The 25,507-nt window shown below is 42.0% G+C and overlaps 2 protein-coding genes across 2 annotated transcripts in view; one reads left to right on the top strand and one right to left on the bottom strand.

Annotated features, from left to right (window-relative positions):
• Window positions 1–4,035: 4,035 nt before the first annotated feature.
• seh1l (SEH1-like (S. cerevisiae)) lies at window positions 4,036–19,554 on the bottom strand. The gene is made up of 9 exons (XM_024395185.2): window positions 18,961–19,554; window positions 18,743–18,793; window positions 16,195–16,341; window positions 12,599–12,810; window positions 12,106–12,204; window positions 11,599–11,739; window positions 11,085–11,245; window positions 5,654–5,795; window positions 4,036–5,126 (listed from the first exon to the last, which is right to left on the bottom strand). The coding sequence occupies exons 1-9, from the start codon at window positions 19,069–19,071 to the stop codon at window positions 5,099–5,101; spliced, it is 1,092 nt and encodes a 363-aa protein (XP_024250953.1). The 5' UTR covers window positions 19,072–19,554; the 3' UTR covers window positions 4,036–5,098.
• Window positions 19,555–19,645: 91 nt separating this feature from the next.
• The window catches only part of ptpn2b (protein tyrosine phosphatase non-receptor type 2b), a 31,779-nt gene continuing 25,917 nt past the window's right edge, over window positions 19,646–25,507 (top strand). Inside the window, exons 1-5 of the mRNA XM_024395184.2 lie at window positions 19,646–19,826; window positions 20,805–20,895; window positions 21,114–21,214; window positions 24,381–24,479; window positions 25,210–25,347. Coding sequence (XP_024250952.1) covers window positions 19,770–19,826; window positions 20,805–20,895; window positions 21,114–21,214; window positions 24,381–24,479; window positions 25,210–25,347 — 486 coding nt within the window. The 5' untranslated portion in view covers window positions 19,646–19,769. The remainder of the gene's footprint in view (window positions 19,827–20,804; window positions 20,896–21,113; window positions 21,215–24,380; window positions 24,480–25,209; window positions 25,348–25,507) is intronic.

The raw sequence follows: 25,507 nt of genomic DNA, 5'->3' as shown, positions 1-25,507 counted from the left end.
GCTTGCTTCTGAAGCTAAGCAGGGTTGGTCCTGGTCAGTCCCTGGATGGGAGACCAGATGCTGCTGGAAGTGGTGTTGGAGAGCCAGTAGGAGGCACTCTTATCTTTGGTCTAAAAAATATCCCAATACCCCAGGGCAGTGATTGGGGACACTGCTCTGTGTCCGGTGCTGTCTTTCAGATGGGATGTTAAACGGGTGTCCTGACTCTAAAGATCCCATGGCACTTATTGTAGGGGTGTCCTGGCTAAATTCTCAAACCACCACGGTCACCTAATCATCCCCAATCGGGGATGATTCCAATCGGCTCATTCATCCCCCTCCTATAACTATTCCCCAGGTTGTTGCTGTAAATGAGAATGTGTTCTGTCAACTTACCTGGTAAAATGGATGACATTTTTTTTTTTGTCACCAATTGCATGTGTGGGATGCTATGGATTGACATGTACAACAGCTTGTTCCAGTTTACACCAATATCCAGCAACTTTGCACAGCCACTGAAGAGGAGTGGGACAATAGGCCACAATCAACAGCCTGATCAACTCTGTGAAGGCGATGTGTCATGCTGCAGGAGGCAAATGGTGGTCACACCAGATACTGACTGGTTTTCTGATCCATGTCCCTCTTTTAATGTATCGGTAACCAACAGATTCATATCTGTATTCCCAGTCATGTGAAATCCATAGATTAGGGCCAAATGAATTTATTTGATTTCCTTATATGAACTGTAACTCAGTAAAACCTTTGAAATTGTTGAATGTTGCATTTATAATGACATGCCACTGACTTTGAGTAAAGCCAGAGTTTCTATGTATGCAGATGACTCAACACTATACACATCAGCTACTACAGCGACTGAAATGACTGCAACAAACAAAGAGCTGCAATTAGTTTCAGAGTAGGTGGCAAGAAATAAATTGGCCCTAAATATTTCTAAAAGCACTAAACCTCAACTAAATAATGTGGAAATTGAGATGACTAAACATATTGATGCAGTAGTAGCTAAGACGGGTAGAAGTCTGTCGATAATAATAAAGTGACACTCTGCCTTCTTATCAACAGGGCAGGCCCTACAGGCCCTAGCTTCTACCTTCTCAACAACACTATCAACAAGGCAGGCCCTACAGGCCCTAGTTTCTACCTTCTCAACAACACTATCAACAAGGCAGGCCCTACGGGCCCTAGTTTCTACCTTCTTAACAACACTATCAACAAGGCAGGTCCTACAGGCCCTAGTTTTGTTGCACCTGGACTACTGTTCAGTCGTGTGGTCAGGTGCCACAAAAAAGGAATTAGGAAAATTGCAATTGGCTCAGAACAGGGCAGCACGGCTGGCCCTTGGATATGATTAATATTAGCTCTCTGTGTACATCCATGTCAATCTCTCATGGTTCAAAGTGGATGAGAGATTGACTTCAAAACTAGTTTTATTTATGAGAGGTATTTTCATGTTGAATGCACCGAGCTGTCTGTGTAAACTACTGGCACACAGCTCAAACACCCATGCATATCCCACAAGAGGTCTCTTCACAGTCCCCAAGTCCAGAACAGACTATGGGAGGCACACAGTACTACATAGAGCCATGACTACATGCAACTCTATTCCACATTAAGTAACTGACGCAAGCAGTAAAATTAGATTTAAAAAAACATTTAAAAAACACCTTATGGAACAGCGGGGACTGTGAAGCAACAAACATAGGCACAGACACATGCACACACACGATAACATACGCACTATGCACACACATACACATGGATTTAGTACTGTAGATGTGGTAGTGGTGGAGTAGGGGCTGTGAAAACTTGCTGTTTAAACCAGTTTTGTTTAGCTAATCAAATTTAAACATGGCTTCTAACTACTTCTAGGTAACTTGTTGACATTACAACATCAAATCCATGTCTTAAACATTGCAAAGAAAACAGCTTGACACATTATTGTTACTTACCTTACAGATCAGGAAGACCGCTAATCTCCACTCCATTCATATGCAAACGTGTTTGATTCATACACTGCCTTGTCTGGCTGTCATGTAACCTACCCTTCCCTTATCTACACTGAAATAATATAATTTCAGTAGTCCTCAATTTGGATTTATTTTTATCTCGCATAGCTCATTAGTACACCCTTGTGGTTGAATATATATGTGCAGTAACTATTGTAGATCCTCAGATACAACAATGAACTATGTGGAACTAATAAATAGACAGACCGTTCTCTCTGCTACCGCACAGCAAACAGTGCCGATGCACCAAGTCTGGAACCAACAGGACCCTGACCAGCTTCTACCCACAAGCCATAAGACTGCTACATAGTTAGTCTGGGTAGCTATTAGTTAACAACTTAAATATCCATACTGAACAAACATTTGTATTTATTCTGGATCCAAACTAGCTGCTGCCAAAGCAACACCTACTCTTCCTGGGGTCCAGCAAAATTAAAGCAGTTTATACAATTTTAAAAACATTACAATACATTTCCCTTTCCTGTTTCAGCATGACAATGCCCCTGTGCACAAAGCGAGGTCCATACAGAAATGGTTTGTCAAGATCGGTGTGGAAGAACTTGACTGGCCTGCACAGACCCCTGACCTCAACTCCATCTAACACCTTTTAGATGAATTGAAAAGAAGACTGAGCCAGGCCTAATTTCCCAACATCAGAGATGGGGAAGGGTGAGGAAAAGACAGAGACACAGAGAGAGAGACAGACAGAGAGAGAGAGAGACTGGGAGGGAAGGAGAGTGGGGGGGAAGGTGGGAGGGAGAGAGAGCGGGAAGGAGGTATTAAGGAAGAGAGGGGAGGGAAAGAGGGCAAGGACCAATCGACCCACAAGACAAATCTTGAACCACTCAGACAAACAGTAACAGAATACAGCAGAAGATGGTGAATATGAGGAGAGAGTAGACACCATCAAGCTTTCTCCTTAGCAAAATGTAATTAACACTTCTGTTATTAATTGTGGCATAATGCAGCAAAGTCATAGTGTAGTCACAGTGTGGTGGTAGTCTACTGGGTCATAGTGTAGTCACAGTGTGATGGTAGTCTACTGGGTCATAGTGCAGTCACAGTGTGTTGGTGGAGTCGACAGAGTCATAGTGCAGTCACAGTGTGTTGGTGGAGTCGACAGAGTCATAGTGCAGTCACAGTGTGGTGGTGGAGTCGACAGAGTCATAGTGCAGTCACAGTGTGTTGGTGGAGTCGACAGAGTCATAGTGCAGTCAGTGTGGTGGTGGAGTCGACAGAGTCATAGTGTGGTGGTAGTCTACTGGGTCATAGTGTAGTCACAGTGTGGTGGAGTCGACAGAGTCATAGTGCAGTCACAGTGTGGTGGTGGAGTCGACAGAGTCATAGTGCAGTCACAGTGTGTTGGTGGAGTCGACAGAGTCATAGTGCAGTCAGTGTGGTGGTGGAGTCGACAGAGTCATAGTGCAGTCACAGTGTGGTGGTGGAGTCGACAGAGTCATAGTGCAGTCACAGTGTGGTGGTGGAGTCGACAGAGTCATAGTGCAGTCACAGTGTGGTGGTAGTCTACTGGGTCATAGTGCAGTCACAGTGTGCTGGTAGTCTACTGGGTCATAGTGCAGTCAGTGTGGTGGTGGTCTTTACTAGGTCATAGTGCAGTCACAGTGTGGTGGTGGTCTTTACTGGGTCATAGTGCAGTCACAGTGTGGTGGTAGTCTTTACTGGGTCATAGTGCAGTTTTACCTTGTATGGGGAACAAATCACATGATTGTGGGAGCACCTCCTCTAAGACTATGAATTAGGCTGTTTGAGAAGGTTTGAAACCTAAGCAACCTGCCTACACATAGTTTGGAGTACATTAGATCAACATAGCTACTGTAGTAGGTCAAAGCTGCGAAAAAAAAAAAAAAAAACAGTTTCAGACCACTTCCCACGTAAAAAAAACATTGCTTTTTTTTAAATAAAAAAGATTGAATGAATAGGTGAATGAAAAATGAAATGCAAATGAGTATGAAACATCAGTGTACACTTGACCACCAACCCAGTTGAACACCATGCACCAAGAGACTGTGAAAACACTGGATTAAACAAACTTTATTATACAGAATTAATTGCTTTTCATAAATTATTCATCGCCCCAAAGATTTTAACGTTAGTCTCAGACGTTGTCTTCTCATCCACCAGTCAGCCAGGCAGAACCACCTCATCCACCAGTCAGAACCACCTCATCCACCAGTCAGTCAGAACCACCTCATCCACCAGTCAGTCAGTCAGGCAGAACCACCTCATCCACCAGTCAGTCAGTCAGGCAGAACCACCTCATCCACCAGTCAGTCAGTAAGAACCACCTCATCCACCAGTCAGTCAGTCAGTAAGAACCACCTCATCCACCAGTCAGTCAGTCAGGCAGAACCACCTCATCCACCAGGCAGAACCACAGGGTAATTTACATTATGCAGAACCCTCCAAAATATTACCTAGAACTCACTAGAACCCACTTAGGGTTGCAAAACTTAGGGTTGCAAGTTCCCTGGTTTTGAAGAAGAAAAAAAAAGGTTCTGGGATTTCCTGTTTATTCTCTCCTAATTCCAGGAATGTTCCAACCTGGATTTCTGGGAAACCGAGACATTTTTGTAAAGTTACTCTAAATTATGTCTTAGAACCCACCGCAATGTCACCAGTGGTTCCCTCTCTCACCACACCTAAACCCACCCATTATGTCTTAGAACCCACCGCAATGTCACCAGTGGTTCCCCCTCTCTCTCTCTCTCTCTCTCTCTCTCTCTCTCACCACACCTAAACCCATACTCCCATGTAGTTCTACAGCAAAATATCAGACCCCCCATAATGCCCCAACCAGTCAGATAAACACCAACCAGTCAGGTACACCCCAAAAGGATACTTCATTCAGTAGCATAACAGTCAATATTGACATAAACCCACCCTGGAACTTTGATCTAGAACCCTGATCTAGGAGTCAGTGTGGTTCTTGATTAGCATAAAAAAAGGGTTCAGAGGTGTTTCTGGGAGGTTGGTCTGTAGGGTGAGGGAGTTCCCTTTCCATTCCTGTGTGTGTGTGTGTGTGTGTGTGTGTGTGTGTGTGTTCATGCAACAAGCAGCAGCATCAAGCCACTCCGTTAGCCAGGTATCAGCTGAGCTTTCTTTCTGTTAAAGGAAACACAAGAAAAGCAAACCAATCATCTATCAGTCAGACATGGTTTTACACAGGAACGTCATGTTCTGACTCACAGGTATTTTACTAACAGAGATTAATTCTAAGTATTACTTGAACGTGTCAATTAAAATTAAACAATGAGAGTCTAAAGTCAAGGAATTGACGCAACTAATGACCAGACACTTCACAGTTGTCTATTATCCAAACTAGACCTTCATAATTCATAGCTCTAGATCTATACATTCCTCTCCATACAAATGACTCACAACAGAGGAAACCAAACAGAATGCAAATGTCAGTTCTTGGAAAGCCTCAAGGACTTCCTAGAATGCTCTGATCATTTATATAAATTATTAATTTATTACTGTTAATATTGTGTAACATGCTTGGATGAACCTAGGACCACAATGGAAATAACCCTTCCAGCTCTATTGTGTTTTTATCCTCCAGTATTTTTTTAAGCATGTGTTGTCTCAGGCTGGAGCAGCCTTCTCCAAATCAATCAATCAGACCCTACCTTCCAGCGGAGGATGCTTGTAGCAGGACATGTTGTGGTCCCCCTGCTGTGCTGGGGACTGCAGCCTGACTGGAAGAGCCCGCCACTGGGCTACCATCTCCTCTCAGGATGGCTGTACACTTCCAGTTATCCATGTAGTTGGCTGGGGAGAGAGATAGACACGGAGATGACAAAGGACAGGGAGAAAGAGAGGAGAGAGCAGAGTCAAAAGGATGGATGAAGAAGGCTGACATCTTTGAGACACCTACTGTATACTGTTTATATGAGAACTACTGTATACATGAGAACTACTGTATACATGAGAACTACTGTATACATGAAAACTACTGTATACATGAAAACTACTGTATACATGAAAACTACTGTATACATGAAAACTACTGTATACATGAAAACTACTGTATACATGAGAACTACTGTATACATGAAAACTACTGTATACATGAAAACTACTGTATACATGAGAACTACTGTATAGTGTTTATATGAGAACTACTGTATAGTGTTTATATGAGAACTACTGTATAGTGTTTATATGAGAACTACTGTATAGTGTTTATATGTGATTTTCTGGATTTGTTTTTCTCATTTTGTCTGTCATAGTTGAAGTGTACCTATGATGAAAATTACAGGCCTCTCATCTCTTTAAGTGGGAGAACTTGCACAATTGGTGGCTGACTAAATACTTTTTGCCCCACTGTACATACTGACACTCCACTAGGTACATACTGACACTCCACTAGGTACATACTGACATACTGTCTTAGCTGATTTCTTTTGATTTTCCCATGATGCCAAGCAAAGAGGCAATGAGTTTGAAGGTAGGCCTTGAAATACATCCACAGGTACACCTCCAATTGACTCAAATGATGTCAATTAGCCAATCAGAAGCTTCTAAAGCCATCCGTTTCTGGAATTTTCCAAGCTGTTTAAAGGCACAGTCAACTTAGTGTATGTAAACTTCTGATAAACTGGAATTGTGATAGTGAATTATAAGTGAAATAATATGTCTGTAAACAATTGTTGGAAAAACTGTCATGCAAAGTAGATGTCCTAACAGACTTGCCAAAACTATAGTTTGTTAACAAGAAATGTGTGGAGTGGTTGAGAAACTAGTTTTAATGACTCCAACCTAAGTGTATGTAAACTTCAGTCTTCAACTGTACACTACTAAGTATATAAATTATTAATCCCCTTGGCATTTTTCCTTTTTGTTCCATTACAACCTGTAATTTAAATGTTTTTTATTTACTTATTTGGATTTCAAAACAAAAGTTCAAATTCATGAAGAAGTGAATTGAAAAAAAAAAAGGTTTAAACCCCCCCCCAAAAAACAGAAAAGTGGTGTGTGTATATGTATTCACCCCTTTGTTCCCTTTGTTCACACACACACACACACACACACACACACACACACACACACACACACACACACAGAGAGAAGAGTGGCCAGAAAAAGCCATTATATAAAGAAGAAAATAAGCAAACACGTTTGGTGTTCGCCAAAAGGCATGTGGGAGACTCCCCAAACATACGGAAGAAGGTACTCTGGTCAGATGAGACTAAAATTGAGATTTTTGGCCATTAAGGAACAAAGGTGTCTGGCAAAAACCCAACACCTCTCATCACCCCAAGAGCACCATGGGGATGTTTTTCCATCGGCAGGGAAACTGGTCAGAATTGAAGGAATGATGGATGGTGCTAAATACAGGGAAAATCTTGAGGGAAACCTGTTTCAGTCTTCCAGAGATTTGAGACTGGGACAGAGGTTTACCTTCCAGCAGGACAATGACCCTAAGCATACTGCTAAAGCAACACTCGAGTAGTTTAAGGGGTTAACATTTAAATGTATTGGAATGCCCAGTCAAAGCCCAGACCTCAATCCAATTGAGAATCTGTGGTATGACTTAAAGGTTGCTGTACACCAGCAGAACCTATCCAACTTGAAGGAGCTGGAGCTGTTTTTCTTTGAAGAACAGGCATGGGCTAAGCTTATAGAAACATACCCCAAAAGGCTTGCAGCTGTAATTGCTGCAAAAGGTGGCTCTACAAAGTATCGACTTTGAGGGAGTTTAAGTTATGCACGCTCAAGTTCTGTTTTTTTGTTTATTTAATTTCTCATTTGTTTCACAATAAAAATATTTAGCATCTTCAAAGTGGTAGGCATGTTGTAAATCAAATGATACAATCCCCCCCAAAAATGCATTTTAATTCCAGGTTGTAAGGCAACAAAATAGGAAAAATGCCAAGGGGGTGAACACTTTCGCAAGCCACTGCACTAATATTATTCTACTTTTCCAGAGCCTGACACAGCAGTCATCCCCTGAGGAGCCCAGCAAGGTGCTCGATGGTAACAGATTTTGGCCTGCCTACGATCTGTGGACCGACCATGGTCCACTGTCACCCAGGAGCCCATGTTCATGACATCAACTCCCTCCTGCCCACGGTTCTGGTCAACTACTCCAATATTGACACCATTGTCACTCAATTAGGTTTTAACAACCTTAATTTTATGCAATCTGAGGAACTGAGGGAGGACGACAAACATTTTTAAACACCCTCGCTAGCACAGCGAAAAATAAGGGGTTCTGAACATTTCAGCTAACTCTTTGCCCTGACCGAGTACCCGAAGAAACTTTACAACGACAGGAAAGTCTCTTTTAGTGACAAAATTGATTTGCGGTGGGAGCAACCAGCACTTTTTAAGAGACAGGATACACCATAACCACAGGGGCTCCAGGATTATGTCCATCAACATCACAACTGTTTTAGAGATTGACAGACAGGGTCAGGTAGTGCTCCAGTGTCAGAATAACCAACAGAGGACTAATACCCTAATGTTTGTTCCTTTAACTCTTCCTTCCGGTGAGTCTACACAAACTGTTGTTCGATTCGATCAAAAAATGTGGTTGTAACATTAATAATGTTTTTGTTATTCCGTTGGTTACATCTAGGCAGATGCCCCAGGGGCAGGGTGGCCCACACATTGAATATTTTAAATGTAATAAAACCTTTCCCGTGAATGAAATCATTGCTGAGCGCGAAGTTGATTTCATGTTTCTCACTGAAACATGGCTGTCTTCATACTGTAATGCCGCTCTTATTGAAGCCTCCCTCCAGACTACAGCTTTTCATACTCTTTCCATACTTGATCAAAACAGGGAAAAGGATTGTGGGGGACAGACTATTTGTACTAATGCTCTCAGCGGTAAGGACATTTTGATTGGTGTCCTTGGGTCTTTTGAGCATCATGCTATACTGTTTAAATGTCATTTCTCTGAACTATTGTCTATTGTCCTTGAACTATGGTGAAATCATTGTGTTGGGTGATTTTAATATTCATGTTGAAAGACTGACTCCAAGGCCATTTAATTTATGAATATTTTGAGCTCTATGGACTTTATCCAACATGTTCCTTGGCCCACCTATAACCACAGCCATACTCTGGACCTGGTTATAACCAAGGGGCTTTCTACTGGGCCCACCCATACTCTGGACCTGGTTATTACCAAGGGGCTTTCTACTGGGCCCACCCATAACCAAACAAATACTCTGGACCTGGTTATTACCAAGGGGCTTTCTACTGGACCTGGTTATTACCAAGGGGCTTTCTATTGACATATCCTCTATTGTTGATGTTGCTTTATCTGATCACCTCTGTGGATGTTTTACTACCTTATTGCCCTTAGCTCAGGGTAATACTGAACACAATATTAAGAAACACTATCTGACCTCTGAAGTTGCTACAGATTTGATTGAGTGTATGAACAATACTCCACCACCTATTCTGCCTTCCTCTTGTGATGATTTAGTAAATAACTTTAATATTAAATTAAGGGCAACCATTGATGCCATAACTCCAGTACGGTTGAAAAAGGACACATCCAAACAGAGCCCATTGGACGAGTGAGGAAACTAATCAATTAAAGAGAAATTGCAGAAAGGCAGAGCAGAAGTAGAGTGTAACGGTTCTCTTGTGGTGAAGGAGAGTTGGACCAAAATGCGGCGTGATGATGATTCATGTTATTTTAATGAAGGAAGAAACTATACATAAAGAAACTACAAAATAATGAAATGTGAAAACTGAAACAGCCCTATCTGGTGCAAACACAAAGACAGGAACAATCACCCACAAACACACAGTGAAACCCAGGCTACCTAAATATGGTTCCCAATCAGAGACAATGACTAACACCTGCGTCTGATTGAGAACCATATCAGGCCAGACATAGAAATAGACAAACTAGACATGAAACATAGAATGCCCACTGAGCTCACACCCTGACCAACCAAAACATAGAAATATACAAAGTAAACTATGGTCAGGGTGTGACATAGAGAAAGTCAAAGTTGCAGGTCCATTATGATATTCTTTTAGAGCAACATGAGCATGTCTGGCATTTCTACCTTCATTACTATTAAATCAGAATAATTAGAGTGCTCTTCTTGACCATTCATGGCCTGATAAATCATACCCCCTCAAACATATGTAAACTTTACTCCACATTAAAATGTGATGAATTTGCGGCATATTTCAGAGATCAGATAACAAACATTAGGCTGTGTATCAGTCAAGCAAGACCTAATGAGAAGTTTGATATGTGCCCTAGCCTACCACACAAAGGCACTATGGATTTATTTTCCCTGGTTGACATGCTCAGGAAAGTGACATCACAACTTAAGCCTTCTACCTGCCTTATTGATCCTATCCCCACCACCTTCTGCAAAACAGTTTTTATTGCATATATGAAGCAGTGCAAACCATTGTTAATCCCTCCCGGTCCACAGAAATTTTCTGCACTAACAACTGCTATGGTGAAACTCCTGAAGAAAAGTAATCTAGATTCTTTAGCGCTTTCATTCTTAAGCAAAATTCTGGAGAAATTGGTGTTCAAAAAGCTAATTTTTTTTTTTAAGTGCCACCTGTATATTAGAAACATTTCAAAATCAGTTTTACGTGCCCACCACAGCACAGAGATAGCCTTAGTTAAAGTGGTCAATTATTTGAGCCAACACAGATTCCAAACAGCTCTCTGTCCTTGTACTCTTGGATTTAAGTCCTGCCTTTCACGCAGTTGACCATAATGTCGTTCTGGACAGACTTGAGAAGTGAGTTGACCTATCCGGTCCAGTTCTAAATTGGTTTAGGACCAATTTAACAGGTCGAGAGTTTGTCACCCTTGCTGAACATAACTCAGAGAAAATACATATCACAAGCGGCGTTCCAAAAGGTTTGATTTGGGGTCCGGTTCTGTTCAGTTTATACATGTTACCCCTTGGCTGTGTTATCAGAAAGCACAGCATTAATTTACTGCTATGCAGACGATACACAACTTTAAAAATTTGTGTCGCCAGAGGATTGTAGCTCCACGGATAAATTGTTCTACACTAACACCAGGTCTACACTAAACACCAGGTCTATCCACTCTACCTTTCCAGAGCCGGACACAGCCATCATCCCCTGAGGAGGCAAGCAGGGTGCTGCTGATGTTCCAGGAGACTCTCCACACCTGGGAGTTGTGGTTGTCAAACTGGGCCAGGATCTGAACCTGCAGCTTAGTGGGACCAGACGACCCCACTGCAGACTCTTTCCTGTAGAAACACAGAGACCAGCAGGATAGGGTTAGAAGATAGGGTAAAACTGGGCCAAGACCTCCAGCTTAGTGGGATCGGAGGATGCTATGACCTATCTCCTGTAGAACAGGGATGTGATCAGGACACCAGACAATCAAGTAGGATATTTGTTTAGGGGTGACAAAAGATACAATGATCACTTCCGAAACATCAGTTAAGAACTCACACCGAGTCAGCCTGGAAATGACTTGCACTGCAAACACTAACCAGCATGAAGATGCTCCACTGTGACCTGGCTGGTTGTGAATCCTGTCTTAGAAGAGATCTTGCTACTGGATGCGTGTAGGAGCATGTCCTTTAAATAAACTCACCTCAGTGGTATCAGCTTGAAGATGCGTACGTCTTTGGTGGCGATGGCGAGCACGTGAAAAGAGCGTCCCAAGTTGGGAGCAAAGGCAATGTCATGGACTGGATCCGTCACCGTCATCAGATTTTCTGCCTTAGCATACTTCCTGATAAAAGAGAATAATCAATAAAACATGGGATTCATATACTTCCTTTCGACAACAGACCATAAGAAGAAGCTATTCAGACTCCATGTATTGAATCACAACATGGTGGCAGTCTGCCCTGAGACATGGCTCCTATAGTGGAGTCTCGGGTTGTTTATCCTGAGACATGGCTCCTATAGTGGAGTACCAAATGGCAGCCTGTTTGACCAGGGTCCATAGGGACACTAGGTGAAATTTGGGACACAGCCTAGGTCTCCAGCCATGCGTCAGGGCAAGGTGTAGGTAGCTGTTAGATAGCAATGCCATTAGGTTAGGCACAGATGTGTGAAATGGGATGAGGAGAGGTGGTGCTACCATGATACAAACCTTGTGTTTTCAATGTATTCATAGATGTGAACTTTCCCGCTGTATGCTGTGTTGCTGTCATCAGAGCCCACTGCTATCATGGGGGCGTGGGCACGGGAACTGCAAGCACAACCATTGGATGATGATGATGTTCTAGGTACAGCAGGTTTGTCTCTTCCTTGTGTTTCAACATGCAGCCACACAGTTATACTCTACAAACTAACAATCACCTCTGATGAGGTGCAGCCACAATGGAGCATGGGAGCTTCCACTCCTTCTTAACATAGCAACAAGAAACATAACTACTGTGGTGTTGACCACCACCTAGTGGTCAGAACAATGTTCTGTGCTCAGACCACTCACTACTGTCCTCATTTCCACACAGGTCTACACAGAGAGACAATGGGTCTGTTGGGTCGGTACTGCCCACATATCTTGAACATACCCATGTGTTGAATGCAAGTTAGTTCTGATAAATCTGAGTATGGTTTGCTAAATGATAGGAGGGCTCAACCTGGAGGGGCTCCAGGAGATACAGGAGCAGCTGAGTTTAGAGGAGATCTCCTGTTGCAGGGACCACTGGCTGAGGTTCATCACGTCTGGAGCCTCGTAGACCCTCATAACCCCATCTGCTGAGCACGTGGTCAGCATCAGACCCATGTGTTTAGGAGCAAACTTCACGTCAGTCACCGACGTTCTGCTGTCCACCAGAGTGGTCCTCTTGATCTGGAAAGAGACAGGAGTGTGAGGAGGAGACGCACAGGGAGAGGGACAGCAGGGCTGGGTAAGGATTAGTTGCCCCCCGGGGCCGGGCCAGTCGACACTCTGGGCTGTCTCTTAACTGATCTAGACTCCACCTTTCACCCGGTTACTGAGTCCTCTCTGTTCACCGAGCCAGACTCTCTCCTCCACATTTCTCACCCAGTGACTGAGTCCTCTCTGTTAAAGGAGAAGTTGACCCAAAATCCAGAAACTCTTAAGTGGTTCCATACATTGAAACTAGTTCAGTGGAGTTTGCCCTCCCCCTGTAGTGCTGTACTGAAACAGCTGCTGTTGCTGGATGCAGGCCTCGCTCTGCTCCGTTGCCAGTGAATTCATGATTCAGAAATCCCTGAAGTGTGGACAAATTGTTGTTTTATTGAAAGGGTACAGCCGAATGAGCTATTTTTGTCAAAAAAATAAGAAAAGTACTATGAGTCAGAAAATGTGTACTTTCCCACCTAAAACGTGTGATTATTTTATAGAAATGTTTTAAGTAGCCGACAGCCACAGCAGTGGAGATGGGTAACAACTGCTAATGTGCAACCTCGGGGGGGAATCCCTGCTACATAGAATCAGCACCTTATGCCCTTAAAAATCCTAGGCCTCTATGTTTACATGATATGGTGTAATGGTAATAACACAATAACACCTCCAACATCAAGAATCAGGCAAGGATACATACCTCCAACATCAAGAATCAGGCAAGGCTACATACCTCCAACATCAAGAATCAGGCAAGGCTACATACCTCCAACGGTAAGAATCAGGCTGGGCAACATACCCCTGCAGCGTCCACTTGCTTTGTTGCCTTCTCAAGCAAACCTTTGAATTTTGGCACTGCTCCAGATCCAGTATCACTGCTCCAGATCCAGACATATAGTATCACTGCTCCAGATCCAGACATATAGTATCACTGGTCCAGAACCAGACATATAGTATCACTGGTCCAGAACCAGACATATAGTATCACTGGTCCAGATCCAGACATATAGTATCACTGGTCCAGATCCAGACATATAGTATCCCTGCTCCAGATCCAGACATATAGTATCACTGCTCCAGACATATAGTATCACTGGTCCAGATCCAGACATATAGTATCACTGCTCCAGATCCAGACATATAGTATCCCTGCTCCAGATCCAGACATATAGTAACACTGCTCCAGATCCAGACATATAGTATCACTGGTCCAGATCCAGACATATAGCATCACTGCTCCAGACATATAGCATCACTGCTCCAGACATATAGTATCGCTGCTCCAGATCCAGACATCTAGTAAAACTGCACCAGATCCAGACATATAGTATCACTGGTCCAGAACCAGACATATAGTATCACTGGTCCAGATCCAGACATATAGTATCACTGGTCCAGATCCAGACATATAGTATCACTGGTCCAGATCCAGACATATAGTATCACTGGTCCAGATCCAGACATATAGTAACACTGCTCCAGATCCAGACATATAGTATCACTGCTCCAGACATATAGTATCACTGCTCCAGACATATAGTAACACTGCTCCAGACATATAGTAACACTGCTCCAGACATATAGTAACACTGCTCCAGATCCAGTCATGGACATATAGTATCACTGGTCCAGATCCAGACATATAGTAACACTGCTCCAGATCCAGTCATGGACATATAGTATCACTGGTCCAGATCCAGACATATAGTAACACTGCTCCAGATCCAGTATCACTGCTACAGATCCAGTCATGGACATATAGTATACCTGCTCCAGATCCAGACATATAGTATCACTGCTCCAGATCCAGACATATAGTAACACTGGTCCAGATCCAGACATGGACATATAGTATCACTGCTCCAGATCCAGTATCATTGCTCCAGATCCAGACATATAGTATCATTGCTCCAGATCCAGACATATAGTATCACTGGTCCAGATCCAGACATATAGTATCACTGCTCCAGACATATAGTATCACTGCTCCAGACATATAGTATCACTGGTCCAGATCCAGACATATAGTATCACTGGTCCAGATCCAGACATATAGTATCACTGCTCCAGATCCAGACATATAGTATCACTGCTCCAGATCCTGACATATAGTATCACTGCTCCAGATCCAGACATGGACATACAGTAGCAACAGCTGCATCTTTCAGTATCCTTCGTTTTTTTTTGTCATTTCAGATTGCATAGCTCGTTCATATGCCTCGTCGTTCAAGTACTTGCTTCACACGCAGCGATGCAAGGTTGGCTGCAGGAGTATTTACATCATAATTGCCATTTCTAAATTGCTCCAAACCATCTTCTGCATCTCTGTGTGTCTTTTATCGGAAAACAGTGCAATTCGGTGCCTTCTTCCCTTATTGTCCTGTATAAAGTGCAGCAAGGGATCAGAAAACTAGCTTGTTCTTACTGCCATCTCTTTCTCCACCACGGGTATCTAACTTTACCTGCTATATGCCTAACTCAACTTTCGCACCAGCTCCTTCTCCCCCCAAAGATCTCCGCAACAGGCTTACCCCCACGAGGGTGCACATACACACTTGTCACCCATTTCTGCTACCGTAGCAGTTGGCTACATAAAATAATGATATCAAATAATCACAAATGTTTTAGGTGGAGAAGTACACATTTCCTGACTCAAAACTGATCGTACTTTTGACAAAAATAGCTAATTCGGCCGTATGCTTTCAATAAAACAACAATTTGTCCACACTTCAGGGATTTCTGAATCATGAATTCACTGGCAACCGAGCAGAGCGAGCCCAGCGTCCAGCAACATCAGCTGTTTCAATACAGCACTACAGGGGGAGGGCAAACTCTGGTCATCCCCAAAGCAAACACCTCCTTTGGCCGCCTTTCCTTCCAGTTCTCTTCTGCCAATGACTGGAATGAAAATCACTGAAGCTGGAGACTTATAACTCCCTCACTAACTTTAAGCATCAGCCGTCAGAACAGCTTACCAATCAATGTTCACAGCCAATCTGTAAATAGCCAACCCAACTACCTCATCCCCATATTGTTATTTATTTTGCTCTTTTTCACACTAGTATCTCTACTTGCACATCTATCACTCCAGTGTTAATTCTAAATTATAATTACTTTGCATCCACGGTCTATTTATTGCCTTACCCCCCTAATCTTACTACATTTGCACACACTGTAAATACATTTTTCTATTGTGTTATTGACTATATGTTTGTTTATTCCATGTGTAACTCTGTTGTTTTTGTCACACTGCTTTAAAAGAGGGGGAAAACTCCACTTAAACTAGTTTCACATGGAATCACTTTGCAGTTTCTGGATTTTGGGTAAACTTGTCCTCTAACTGGCTCTTTCCTTCTCAATTCTCACCCAGTGACTGAGTCCTCGCTGTTTGTCATTGGACTCCCCAACGATCTCCTCCCACACAGCAGCGGTCCGGTCGAAGGAGCAGGAGGCCAGCACCTGACCAAACTCTGGATGGGCCCAGGTCACCCTCCATACTGATCCACTATGGGTCTGGACAGAGAGAATAAAGATGTCATCAACAGCCCTGCCTCCACCACCTCCGCTTTGAACATACAATAAAGCAAAAGCATTTGTTTTTATGTAGTCTAATTAGTTCAGACTTTTCTTCAGCAGAAAAATTATACTGCGTTTGTCTCTTGTGAAATGTGTCCAATTTAGGGATGCACGATATAGTCGGTAAGCATATCGGAATTGGCCGATATTAACTAACAATGCCAAAATCGTCATCGGCTCCATGTATTCTTTAACGTCGATGTGCGAAACCGATGTTGAAGCTGACATGCATACCTGTATAACGTAGGTAGATGACATAATGACGCTACACAGCATTCCTAACTTAGATCCATACAGCAGACATAGTGGGATATTTTGTTAATTTCAAAGGAAGATAACAAAAAGGCCATATGCAACGTTTGTGCTGCTATTATTTCACGAGGGGAGAAAATGAAATCTTTCAATAACACAAACCTAATTACTCATTTGCAAGTGCATCCCATCCAGACATTCAGCAACTACTTATAACAAAAGCGCACACTTCCAACAACTAAACGAGTTCAAGTCGAGCAGTCATTTGAAAGCGTAAGAAAATTTCAGCAGGACAACTTTAAGGCAAAATCCATTAACGCCAAGATATGGAATTCATTGCCCTTGACAACCAACCGTTCTCTGTCGTGGATGACAGGCTTTCGCCGACTGGTTGAGCACCTCGGGCCCCAGTACACACTACCAAGTAGGCGCTATTTTTCAGATGTTACCCTAATGGAGTTACACAGTATTGTTGAAACGCACATCCATGAGCTACTTGCTATGGGCGTCACTGCTATTAGCTTCACAAATGACATTTGGACCAGTGATGTCAGCCCCATGAGCATGCTGAGTCTGACAGCACAGTGGGTCGACCAGGATTTCATACTGAGGAAAGCCGTATTGCTCAAGAATGTGCTTGGTTCTCATACCGCTGCTGCCATTTCAATGGTATTTGAGAACATGTTTAAAACTTGGAAAATCTTCAAGAACAAAGTACACGCTGTGCTACATGATAATGCACTTAACATGACAAAGGCTTTGGAACAATGCGGAGTGGCGAGTTTGCCATGCATGGGACACACACATTGCAACTGGCTGTGAACGAAGGTGTTTTGGCCCAACGCAGCATATCTGACACAGTGGCAACAGGTAGGAAGATAGTAGGTCATTTTAAACACTCACAGCTCACATACAGCTGCCTGCAACCAGTACAGGAGCAGCTTGGAGTGAAAACCAAAAGGCTTAAGCAAGACATTTCCAACAGATGGAACAGTACTTTTTACATGGAGAGCCTGCTGGAACAAAAACGAGTGCTTGGCATTTACGCAGCCGACAATGAGTTACCTGCAACAATCAGCAAACTAGTGGACTCTCATTGGAAACAGGAACACACACCTAGCTCCATTCGAACAACTGACTGGAGAAATAAGCTCATGAGCTGCGTCTGCAGCAGACGTGATGCCCTCGGTCATGGCATTGAAACGCCTGTTCAACAAAACTGCCCACACAGACCGTGGGGTTAAAACTTGCAAAAGTACTGAAGGCTGTGAACAAGCAAGTTGGTGGCATTCTCTCTGAGCCTCTTTACTGGGTCGCCACCATGCTCGATGCTAGGTACAAGGACTGCTACTTTGATGCAGACAAGAAACAGGGTTTACATGAAATGTTAGACATAGCTGGACAATATGGAAACGGACACAGTGACAGTTTTACTGGTAATGGGGACATGCATAAATGACCAACAAAATAACTTTTTGGTCCCTGTGTGTGTTTCAACTATTTAACTGTACGACAATGCTTAAAAGGCCACACATAAAAAAAATAAAAAAATTCAAATCGGTTATTGGTATCGTTTTTTTGGCAAGTAAAATATTGGGTATCGGCCAAAATGTCATATTGGTGCATCCCTAGTCTAATAGTGATGGTCATACTGATAAACTGAAAATGAACAGAAGCGTTAGCTAGCTACCTTCCAGCTGGCAGTGAAAGAGAATATTAACATTACCTTCCAGCTGGCAGTGAAAGAGAATATTAACATTACCTTCCAGCTGGCAGTGCAAGAGAATAGAAACATTACCTTCCAGCTGGCAGTGAAAGAGAATAGAAACATTACCTTCCAGCTGGCAGTGCAAGAGAATAGAAACATTACCTTCCAGCTGGCAGTGCAAGAGAATAGAAACATTACCTTCCAGCTGGCAGTGCAAGAGAATAGAAACATTACCTTCCAGCTGGCAGTGCAAGAGAATAGAAACATTACCTTCCAGCTGGCAGTGCAAGAGAATAGAAACATTACCTTCCAGCTGGCAGTGCAAGAGAATAGAAACATTACCTTCCAGCTGGCAGTGCAAGAGAATAGAAACATTACCTTCCAGCTGGCAGTGCAGTTCCACTCTCCGTTGTCACTCTTGTCCCACACCTTAAATGATGGATAGAAGAGATAGGGTTATTTCAAACAGATGGCTTTGCCAGGAAGAACTAACTAGCTGGCATGTTCTTATAAAGTAAATGTAAGACCAGGGGATTCAAACGGATTGGTTTGTTGTTGTTAGCTGGCTAACTAGTTCAGAGCTTTCTTTACTTTACCTTGACACTTTGGTCACTAGAGCAAGTTGCCATTCTCCGGCCATGGAAATCATATGAAACATCATGAATAAGATCCTTGTGGTCCGCTGCAATACTTCGAGCGACAAACATTTCTGTTTGGGGAAAAGTCTGCTCGATAAATGTAGCAACAAATGTACCACGTTACATGTGAGTTTACTATACTATGGGACAGGTTGCATTGGTCGACGCCATTTTTATAAAAAGTCGTTTCACTGCCAAGCTTTAGCTGAAATACGCCACCTCTATCTTCATAATATTTGACTGCCCAATTGTGCCGATGCAAACTATATCATAGTCCCAAACTATATGAATTAATTATTCTCTCGAAACCAGGCCGCAGTCACTATGTGCCTTAAAAGTGAGCATTTATTATCTCGAATGACATAAAAAAATCTTTGTTTTTGAAAGATACCGAAGGTTTCCTCTAGTTACCACAGCCACAAAGTCAATAACGTAAAAATGCATACAAATAAATATATATCCGGTCTTAATTTCCGGTTAGGCATAATGTTAGCAGTTTGGTTTAGGCTAGATTCAAAATCACAGTTTAAAATGAGAAGTTGTAGAAATAGGCGGAGTTTATGACTGTGGTAAGTAGGGAAACCCGATACCGAAGGACCCTGTTTGGCGCACGCGCACATTACGCCCGTATAAGACGTCAACTCCACTGACAAAGTCTGTAATCGTTTTTTTTTTTTTTGGGGGGGGCGAATGGCTTTGTTTTAAAACAAGTAATGACTTAAATAATTTATAGTTATCATCCATATTGATAAAAGAACAGTTTAAAAATGGACCAGGACTTTAAGGACATGGATTCAGAGGGCCGGTGGCAGAACTTATACATAGTAAGTTAGCTAGCTGTTGGCCTGTCTGTTAGCTTAGCTGATGCAGCTAGCAGCACCAGTGTCAGCTGCTATTTACGCACGCAAATAGCAGCTATTTGTAGAAATACGCACAGATGTTTATTGCTTAGTTCTCTTGTTGCCTTTTACTTTGCTGTCTTTAGACATGTCTTTTCGGCGATGGCGCACAACAATACTCAGCCAGACTCCAAAGCCGAGTGCCAGGGGAGTTTTTAGCGTGCTCATACATGCGGTTACTAACGATATCCTCGCTAAGAGGTTTATCTAGCTAGCTATTTGGCTGACGGTTGTTCTCTTATCCATAGTAAGATTAGATTGACAGCTACAAACACATCGTTTGTCAACAGCTTCAAACCCTTGCTGGTGGTGCCAACTAGTTAACACAAGTGTTTATTTGGGGAATCGCAGATTACAACTATTTCCTGCATTTGTTGGTCAACGGGTTTAACCTTTTAAACATCCATTGGTTCCTGCCTAGTGTGGCAAATTGTGTTATCATGATTTGATAGCAATCCGCTGTGTTTAATTTGTTTAACGACACTCCTAAAGATGAACTGCCTTTCTCCGTAAATGTGTTTCCCCTCCTTGTTTCAGACCAGTCAGTTGTGCTGATGAAACCTGCCTTTATGTCATGATCATTTTTAGGGATGAGATTATTCCTGATCCATAAGGAATTTCTGCTCTTCTGTCATCCACTGTTCATAAACTACTAAAATAGTCCCCCAAACCAAAACCATTATCCTACCAGTAATACACAAGGCTCCATTGAGTTCCCACAGCATACTCCACCCTATCAGCAAGTGTGACCAAAGGATCTACAGTAGCTAAACATGGTCTGATTCTGTGAATATCTAAAGTAGTCTGACCTTGTGTGTCTTCAGAAACCTCATGGTACAGTAGGTATATAGAGGACCAATTCATAGTCTATTAGTCCGTGATGACTAAACCGTTTGTTTGCAGGAAATACGGAATCAGTCCCATGAATGTCCTTTAAAAGTTGCTAAATATCCAGAAAATCGCAACCGGAACCGATACAGAGATGTCAGTCCATGTAAGTGACTTCATACTCCTTTATATCTTGTTCTTTAAAAGGTTTTGTTGTTGTCTTGAACCGTACCACATTGACTGCAGTATGATAACAACTTCAGATTCAGAAAACTTTGTCCTCAATGAGGCAGTTCATTTTGCAGCAATACAATACATGAACTTGTCTTTCACTTGGATTTGTTGTTCATATATTACTTCTCTCCTCTGTTGTTGTCTGTGTAGTTGATCATAGCAGAGTTAAACTGGAGAACACAGAGAACGACTACATCAACGCCAGCCTGGTGGTCATGGAGGAGGCCCAGAGGAGCTACATTTTAACTCAGGTGACTTGTCCATTCTGTTATTATTGTTGTCCGTTCTCTTCTTATTGTTGTCCGTTCAGTTTTTGCCTATTTTGTTTTTATTGCACCGATCTACAGCCCTCTAGTATGTTTTCCTCTTTGTATTGTTTCTTTCCAACTACGTCTGACTTCCATATCAGTTCTTGATGAACAGCACCAACACTTGATGAACAGCACCAACACTTGATGAACAACACTTGATTAACAGAATGGACACTAATTAACAGAATGGACACTAATTAACAGAATGGACACTAATTAACAGAATGGACACTAATTTACAGAACACTTGATGAACCTGAACTAACACTTGATGAACCTGAACTAACACTTGATGAACCTGAACTAACACTTGATGAACCTGAACTAACACTTGATGAACCTGAACTAACACTTGATGAACCTGAACTAACACTTGATGAACCTGAACTAACACTTGATGAACCCGAACTAACACTTGATGAACAGGATAATGGATTCTCAGATTACTTGATTAACAGAACAAGCACTTGATTAACAGAACGAGACCCTTTTTTTTCAATTTTCCCATAAAATTACATACCTAAATCTAACTGCCTGTAGCTCAGGCCCTAAATCAAGGATATGCATATTCTTGGTACCATTTGAAAGGAAACACTGAAGTTTATGGAAATGTGAAAGGAATGTAGGAGAATATAACACAATAGATCTGGTAAAAGATAATAAAATAAAAAAATGAACCGTTCTTTTGTATCTTTTTGTACCATCATGTTTAAAATGCAAGAGAAAGGCCATAGTGTATTATACCAGCCCAGATGCAATTTAGATTTTGGCCACTAGATGGCATCCGTGTATGTGCAAAGTTTTAGACTGATCCAATTAATCATTGCATTTCTGTTCAAAATTTTGTGTCAAGACTTCCCAAATGTGCCTAATTTGTTTATTAATAACTTTTTTTGTTCCAAATGGTGTACTCTCCTCAAACCATAGCATGGTATTATTTCACTGTAATAGCTACTGTAAATTGGACAGTGCAGTTAGGCTAACACACATTTAAGCTTTCTGCCAATATTAGATATGTCTATGTTCTGGGAAATGTTCTTGTTACTTACAACCTCAGGCTAATGCGATTAGCATATGTTAGCTCAACTTTCCCATGGAAGGGACACTGGTCCCGACGAATTTCAGAACTAACACTTGATTAACAGAATACTTGATTAACCAATGTAACAATTAACAGAACACTTGGTTCTCAGAACACTTGGTTCTCAGAACTAACGATTAACTGAACACTTGATTAACAGAACCCTTGGTTAAAACCTTTTTGGGATAAGGGGCAGCATTTTCACTTTTGGATGAATAGCGTGCTCAGAGTGAACTGCCTCCTACTCTGTCCCAGATGCTAATATATGCATATTATTAGTAGTATTGGATAGAAAACAATCTGAAGTTTCTAAAACTGTTTGAATGATGTCTGTGAGTATAACAGAACTCATATGGCAGGCGAAAACCTGAGAGAAATCCAACCGGGAAGTGGGACATCTATGGTTTGTAGTTTTTCAAAGCTTGGCCTACCGAATACACATTGAGATATGGATAAAGTTGCACTTCCTACGGCTTCCACTAGATGTCAACCGTCTTTAGAAACTTGAATGAGGCTTCTACTATAAAGGAGGGGCTCATGAGACCTCTGAGTCAGTGGTTTGGCAGAGTGCCTTGGTCTCATGACGCGCGCTCCCGACAGTTACCTCTCGTTCCAGTGCTTCTTTTCAGACAAAGGAATTCTCTGGTTGGAACATTATTGATGTTTTATGTTAAAAACATCCTAAAGATTGATTCCATACATCGTTTGACATGTTTCTAAAGGACTGTAACGGAACTTTCCGAGTTTTTGTCTGGACGAAGTGCCTGCACCTCATGAAGATGGATTACTGGGCTGAACACGCTAACAACAAGTGGCTATTTGGACAAAATTTATGGAACTTTATGGAACAAATCAGTCATTTATTGTCGAACTGGGATTCCTGGGAGTGTCATCTGATGAAGATCATCAAAGGTAAGTGAATATTTATGGTGTAATTTCTAACTTTGTTGACTCCAAAATGGCGGATATTCCTCTGGCTGTTTTGGGTTCTGAGCCCCGTTTTCAGATTATGCTTTTGAAATCTGACACAGCTGTTGCATTCAGAAGTCTATCTTTAATTCTGTGAATAACAGTTGTATCTTTTATCAGTGTTTATTATGAGTATTTCTGCAAAATCACTGGATGTTTTGGAATCAAAACATTACTGCACGTAATGTGCCAATTTAAACAGATTTTTTTATATAATTATGCACATTATCGAACAAAACATGTATTGTGTAACATGATGTCCTATGAGTGTCATCTGATGAGGATCATCAAAGGTTGGGGATTAATTTGATCTATTTCTGATTTGTGACTCCTCTCTTTGGTTGGAAAATGGCTGTGTGTGTTTTTGACTTGACTCTGACCTAACATAATCATATGTTGTGCTTTCGCTGTAAAGTATTTTTGAAATCGGACACAATGGGTAGATTAACAATGTTTATCTTTCATTTGCTGTATTGGACTTGTTAATGTGTGAAAGTTACATATTTCAAAAAAATATTTTTTAATTTTGCGCGCTGCGCTGCCTTTTCAGCGGAATGTTGTCGAGGGGTCCCGCTAGCGGAACGCCTGCCCTAGAAAGATTAACAAAACACGGATTTAACATTACTAACAAAACACTTGATTAATAGTGAGTTAATCACAGAACACACACGTTAAGGTTCTGTTTAACCACAGCCACAGTGATGTTTGTTATGACGGTTTTGGTTAACCACAGGGGTGTTGTTAAACAGAACCTTCATAACAACCAGTAACAACAGCCACAGTGGTGTTGTTACAGAGCAATGACTGGAAAACAGGAAATGGATGAAGGGTTTGATGGGAGAAACTAAATGTTACCACATTGTTTTAGTCAATCTGTTTGCACTCTGACCTGGTGGTGTGATATTATATGAATGATGTTTCTAAGCCTGAAATGTTACAAATAGAACTGTTGATATCTTGTATTATTTATTACTTTACTAACCCCCAAATGCACTTCAATTTCCCAATGTGTAATCTTGGTTAGCTAATGGGCTTGTGTCTGTGCGTCATCCACAGGGTCCTCTGAGGAACACCTGTGGTCACTTCTGGTTGATGATCTGGGAACAGAATACCAAGGCTGTCATCATGCTGAACAGAGTCATAGAGAAGGGATCAGTGAGTACATAACTACTATCTTCTAGTATTGCCTTCATGTGGTACACAGATCACACTATTTTTGTTAAGGTGGGGGAGTGAAAAACCACTTTCTGTGGAGGGGTATTTCCTCCTACTCTGTGGTTTAGAGAGTGAATTCCTGGTCTGGTGATGCTTGGTGATGGGAGGTGTTGAGATGGCAGTTAGGTCTGTACTACTGTAGGTCTGTGAGAGGGGACCTGACAGTTCCCCAAGCACAGGCTTTATGCCTCAGATGCTACTTGAGCCGACCTCCCCTTCATGTCATCTTGTGTCAGAGTAGCAGCAGTAGGTGTTGGATCATGAGTTTAGTTTCCCTTCCTGGAAGAGGAGGAGCCAGGGGTGAGTATTGGTGTCATGAGGTTCTATTCAGTCTTGTTACGGCCAACAGATGCCTTTTAATAGCATGACATTACGTAACCTGGTTGTCCATATTTTAGAAGGACTTGTAGAAAATGAATGATTAACTTTATCAAATGTAGTGAAACCTTGTAGTTTTAGTCTTTATAGGGACTGTCACTGCATTAAGTAGAATGCTGGGCTACACATACCTTGATAATATTAATCAAAATAATAAAACATGGGACTGAATGCTTATTCAGAATATTATTAAGACTGAAAACACTTCTCTTTTCTGTCATAACTTCACCGTTCAACTAAGGTGACTGACTGGCTGGCTGACTGACTGTCTTCTGTATTTCCCGCCTGACAGGAAAAGTGTGCTCAGTATTGGCCAACGCAGGATGAGCGTGAGATGTCGTTCAGAGATACACATTTCCTGATAACGCTGGTTTCAGAAGACGTCAAGTCCTACTACACAACCAGAGTGCTGGAGCTGCAAAATGATAAGGTGAGTCTCTTTCACATGGTGGAAGTCTGAGTAATGCAGGAGTGTAATCTAGGATCAAATCACATTTATTTATATAGCCCTTCTGATATCTCAGTGCTGTACAGAAACCCAGCCTAAAACCCCAAACAGCAAGCAATACAGGTGTAGAAGCACGGTGGCT

This window comes from Oncorhynchus tshawytscha, unplaced genomic scaffold (genome assembly GCF_018296145.1).
Source record: "Oncorhynchus tshawytscha isolate Ot180627B unplaced genomic scaffold, Otsh_v2.0 Un_contig_4682_pilon_pilon, whole genome shotgun sequence".
In the NCBI taxonomy this organism is placed as follows: Eukaryota; Metazoa; Chordata; class Actinopteri; order Salmoniformes; family Salmonidae; genus Oncorhynchus; species Oncorhynchus tshawytscha.
Note: the sequence above shows the minus strand (reverse complement) of the source record. Positions and strands in the feature narration are given on the sequence as shown.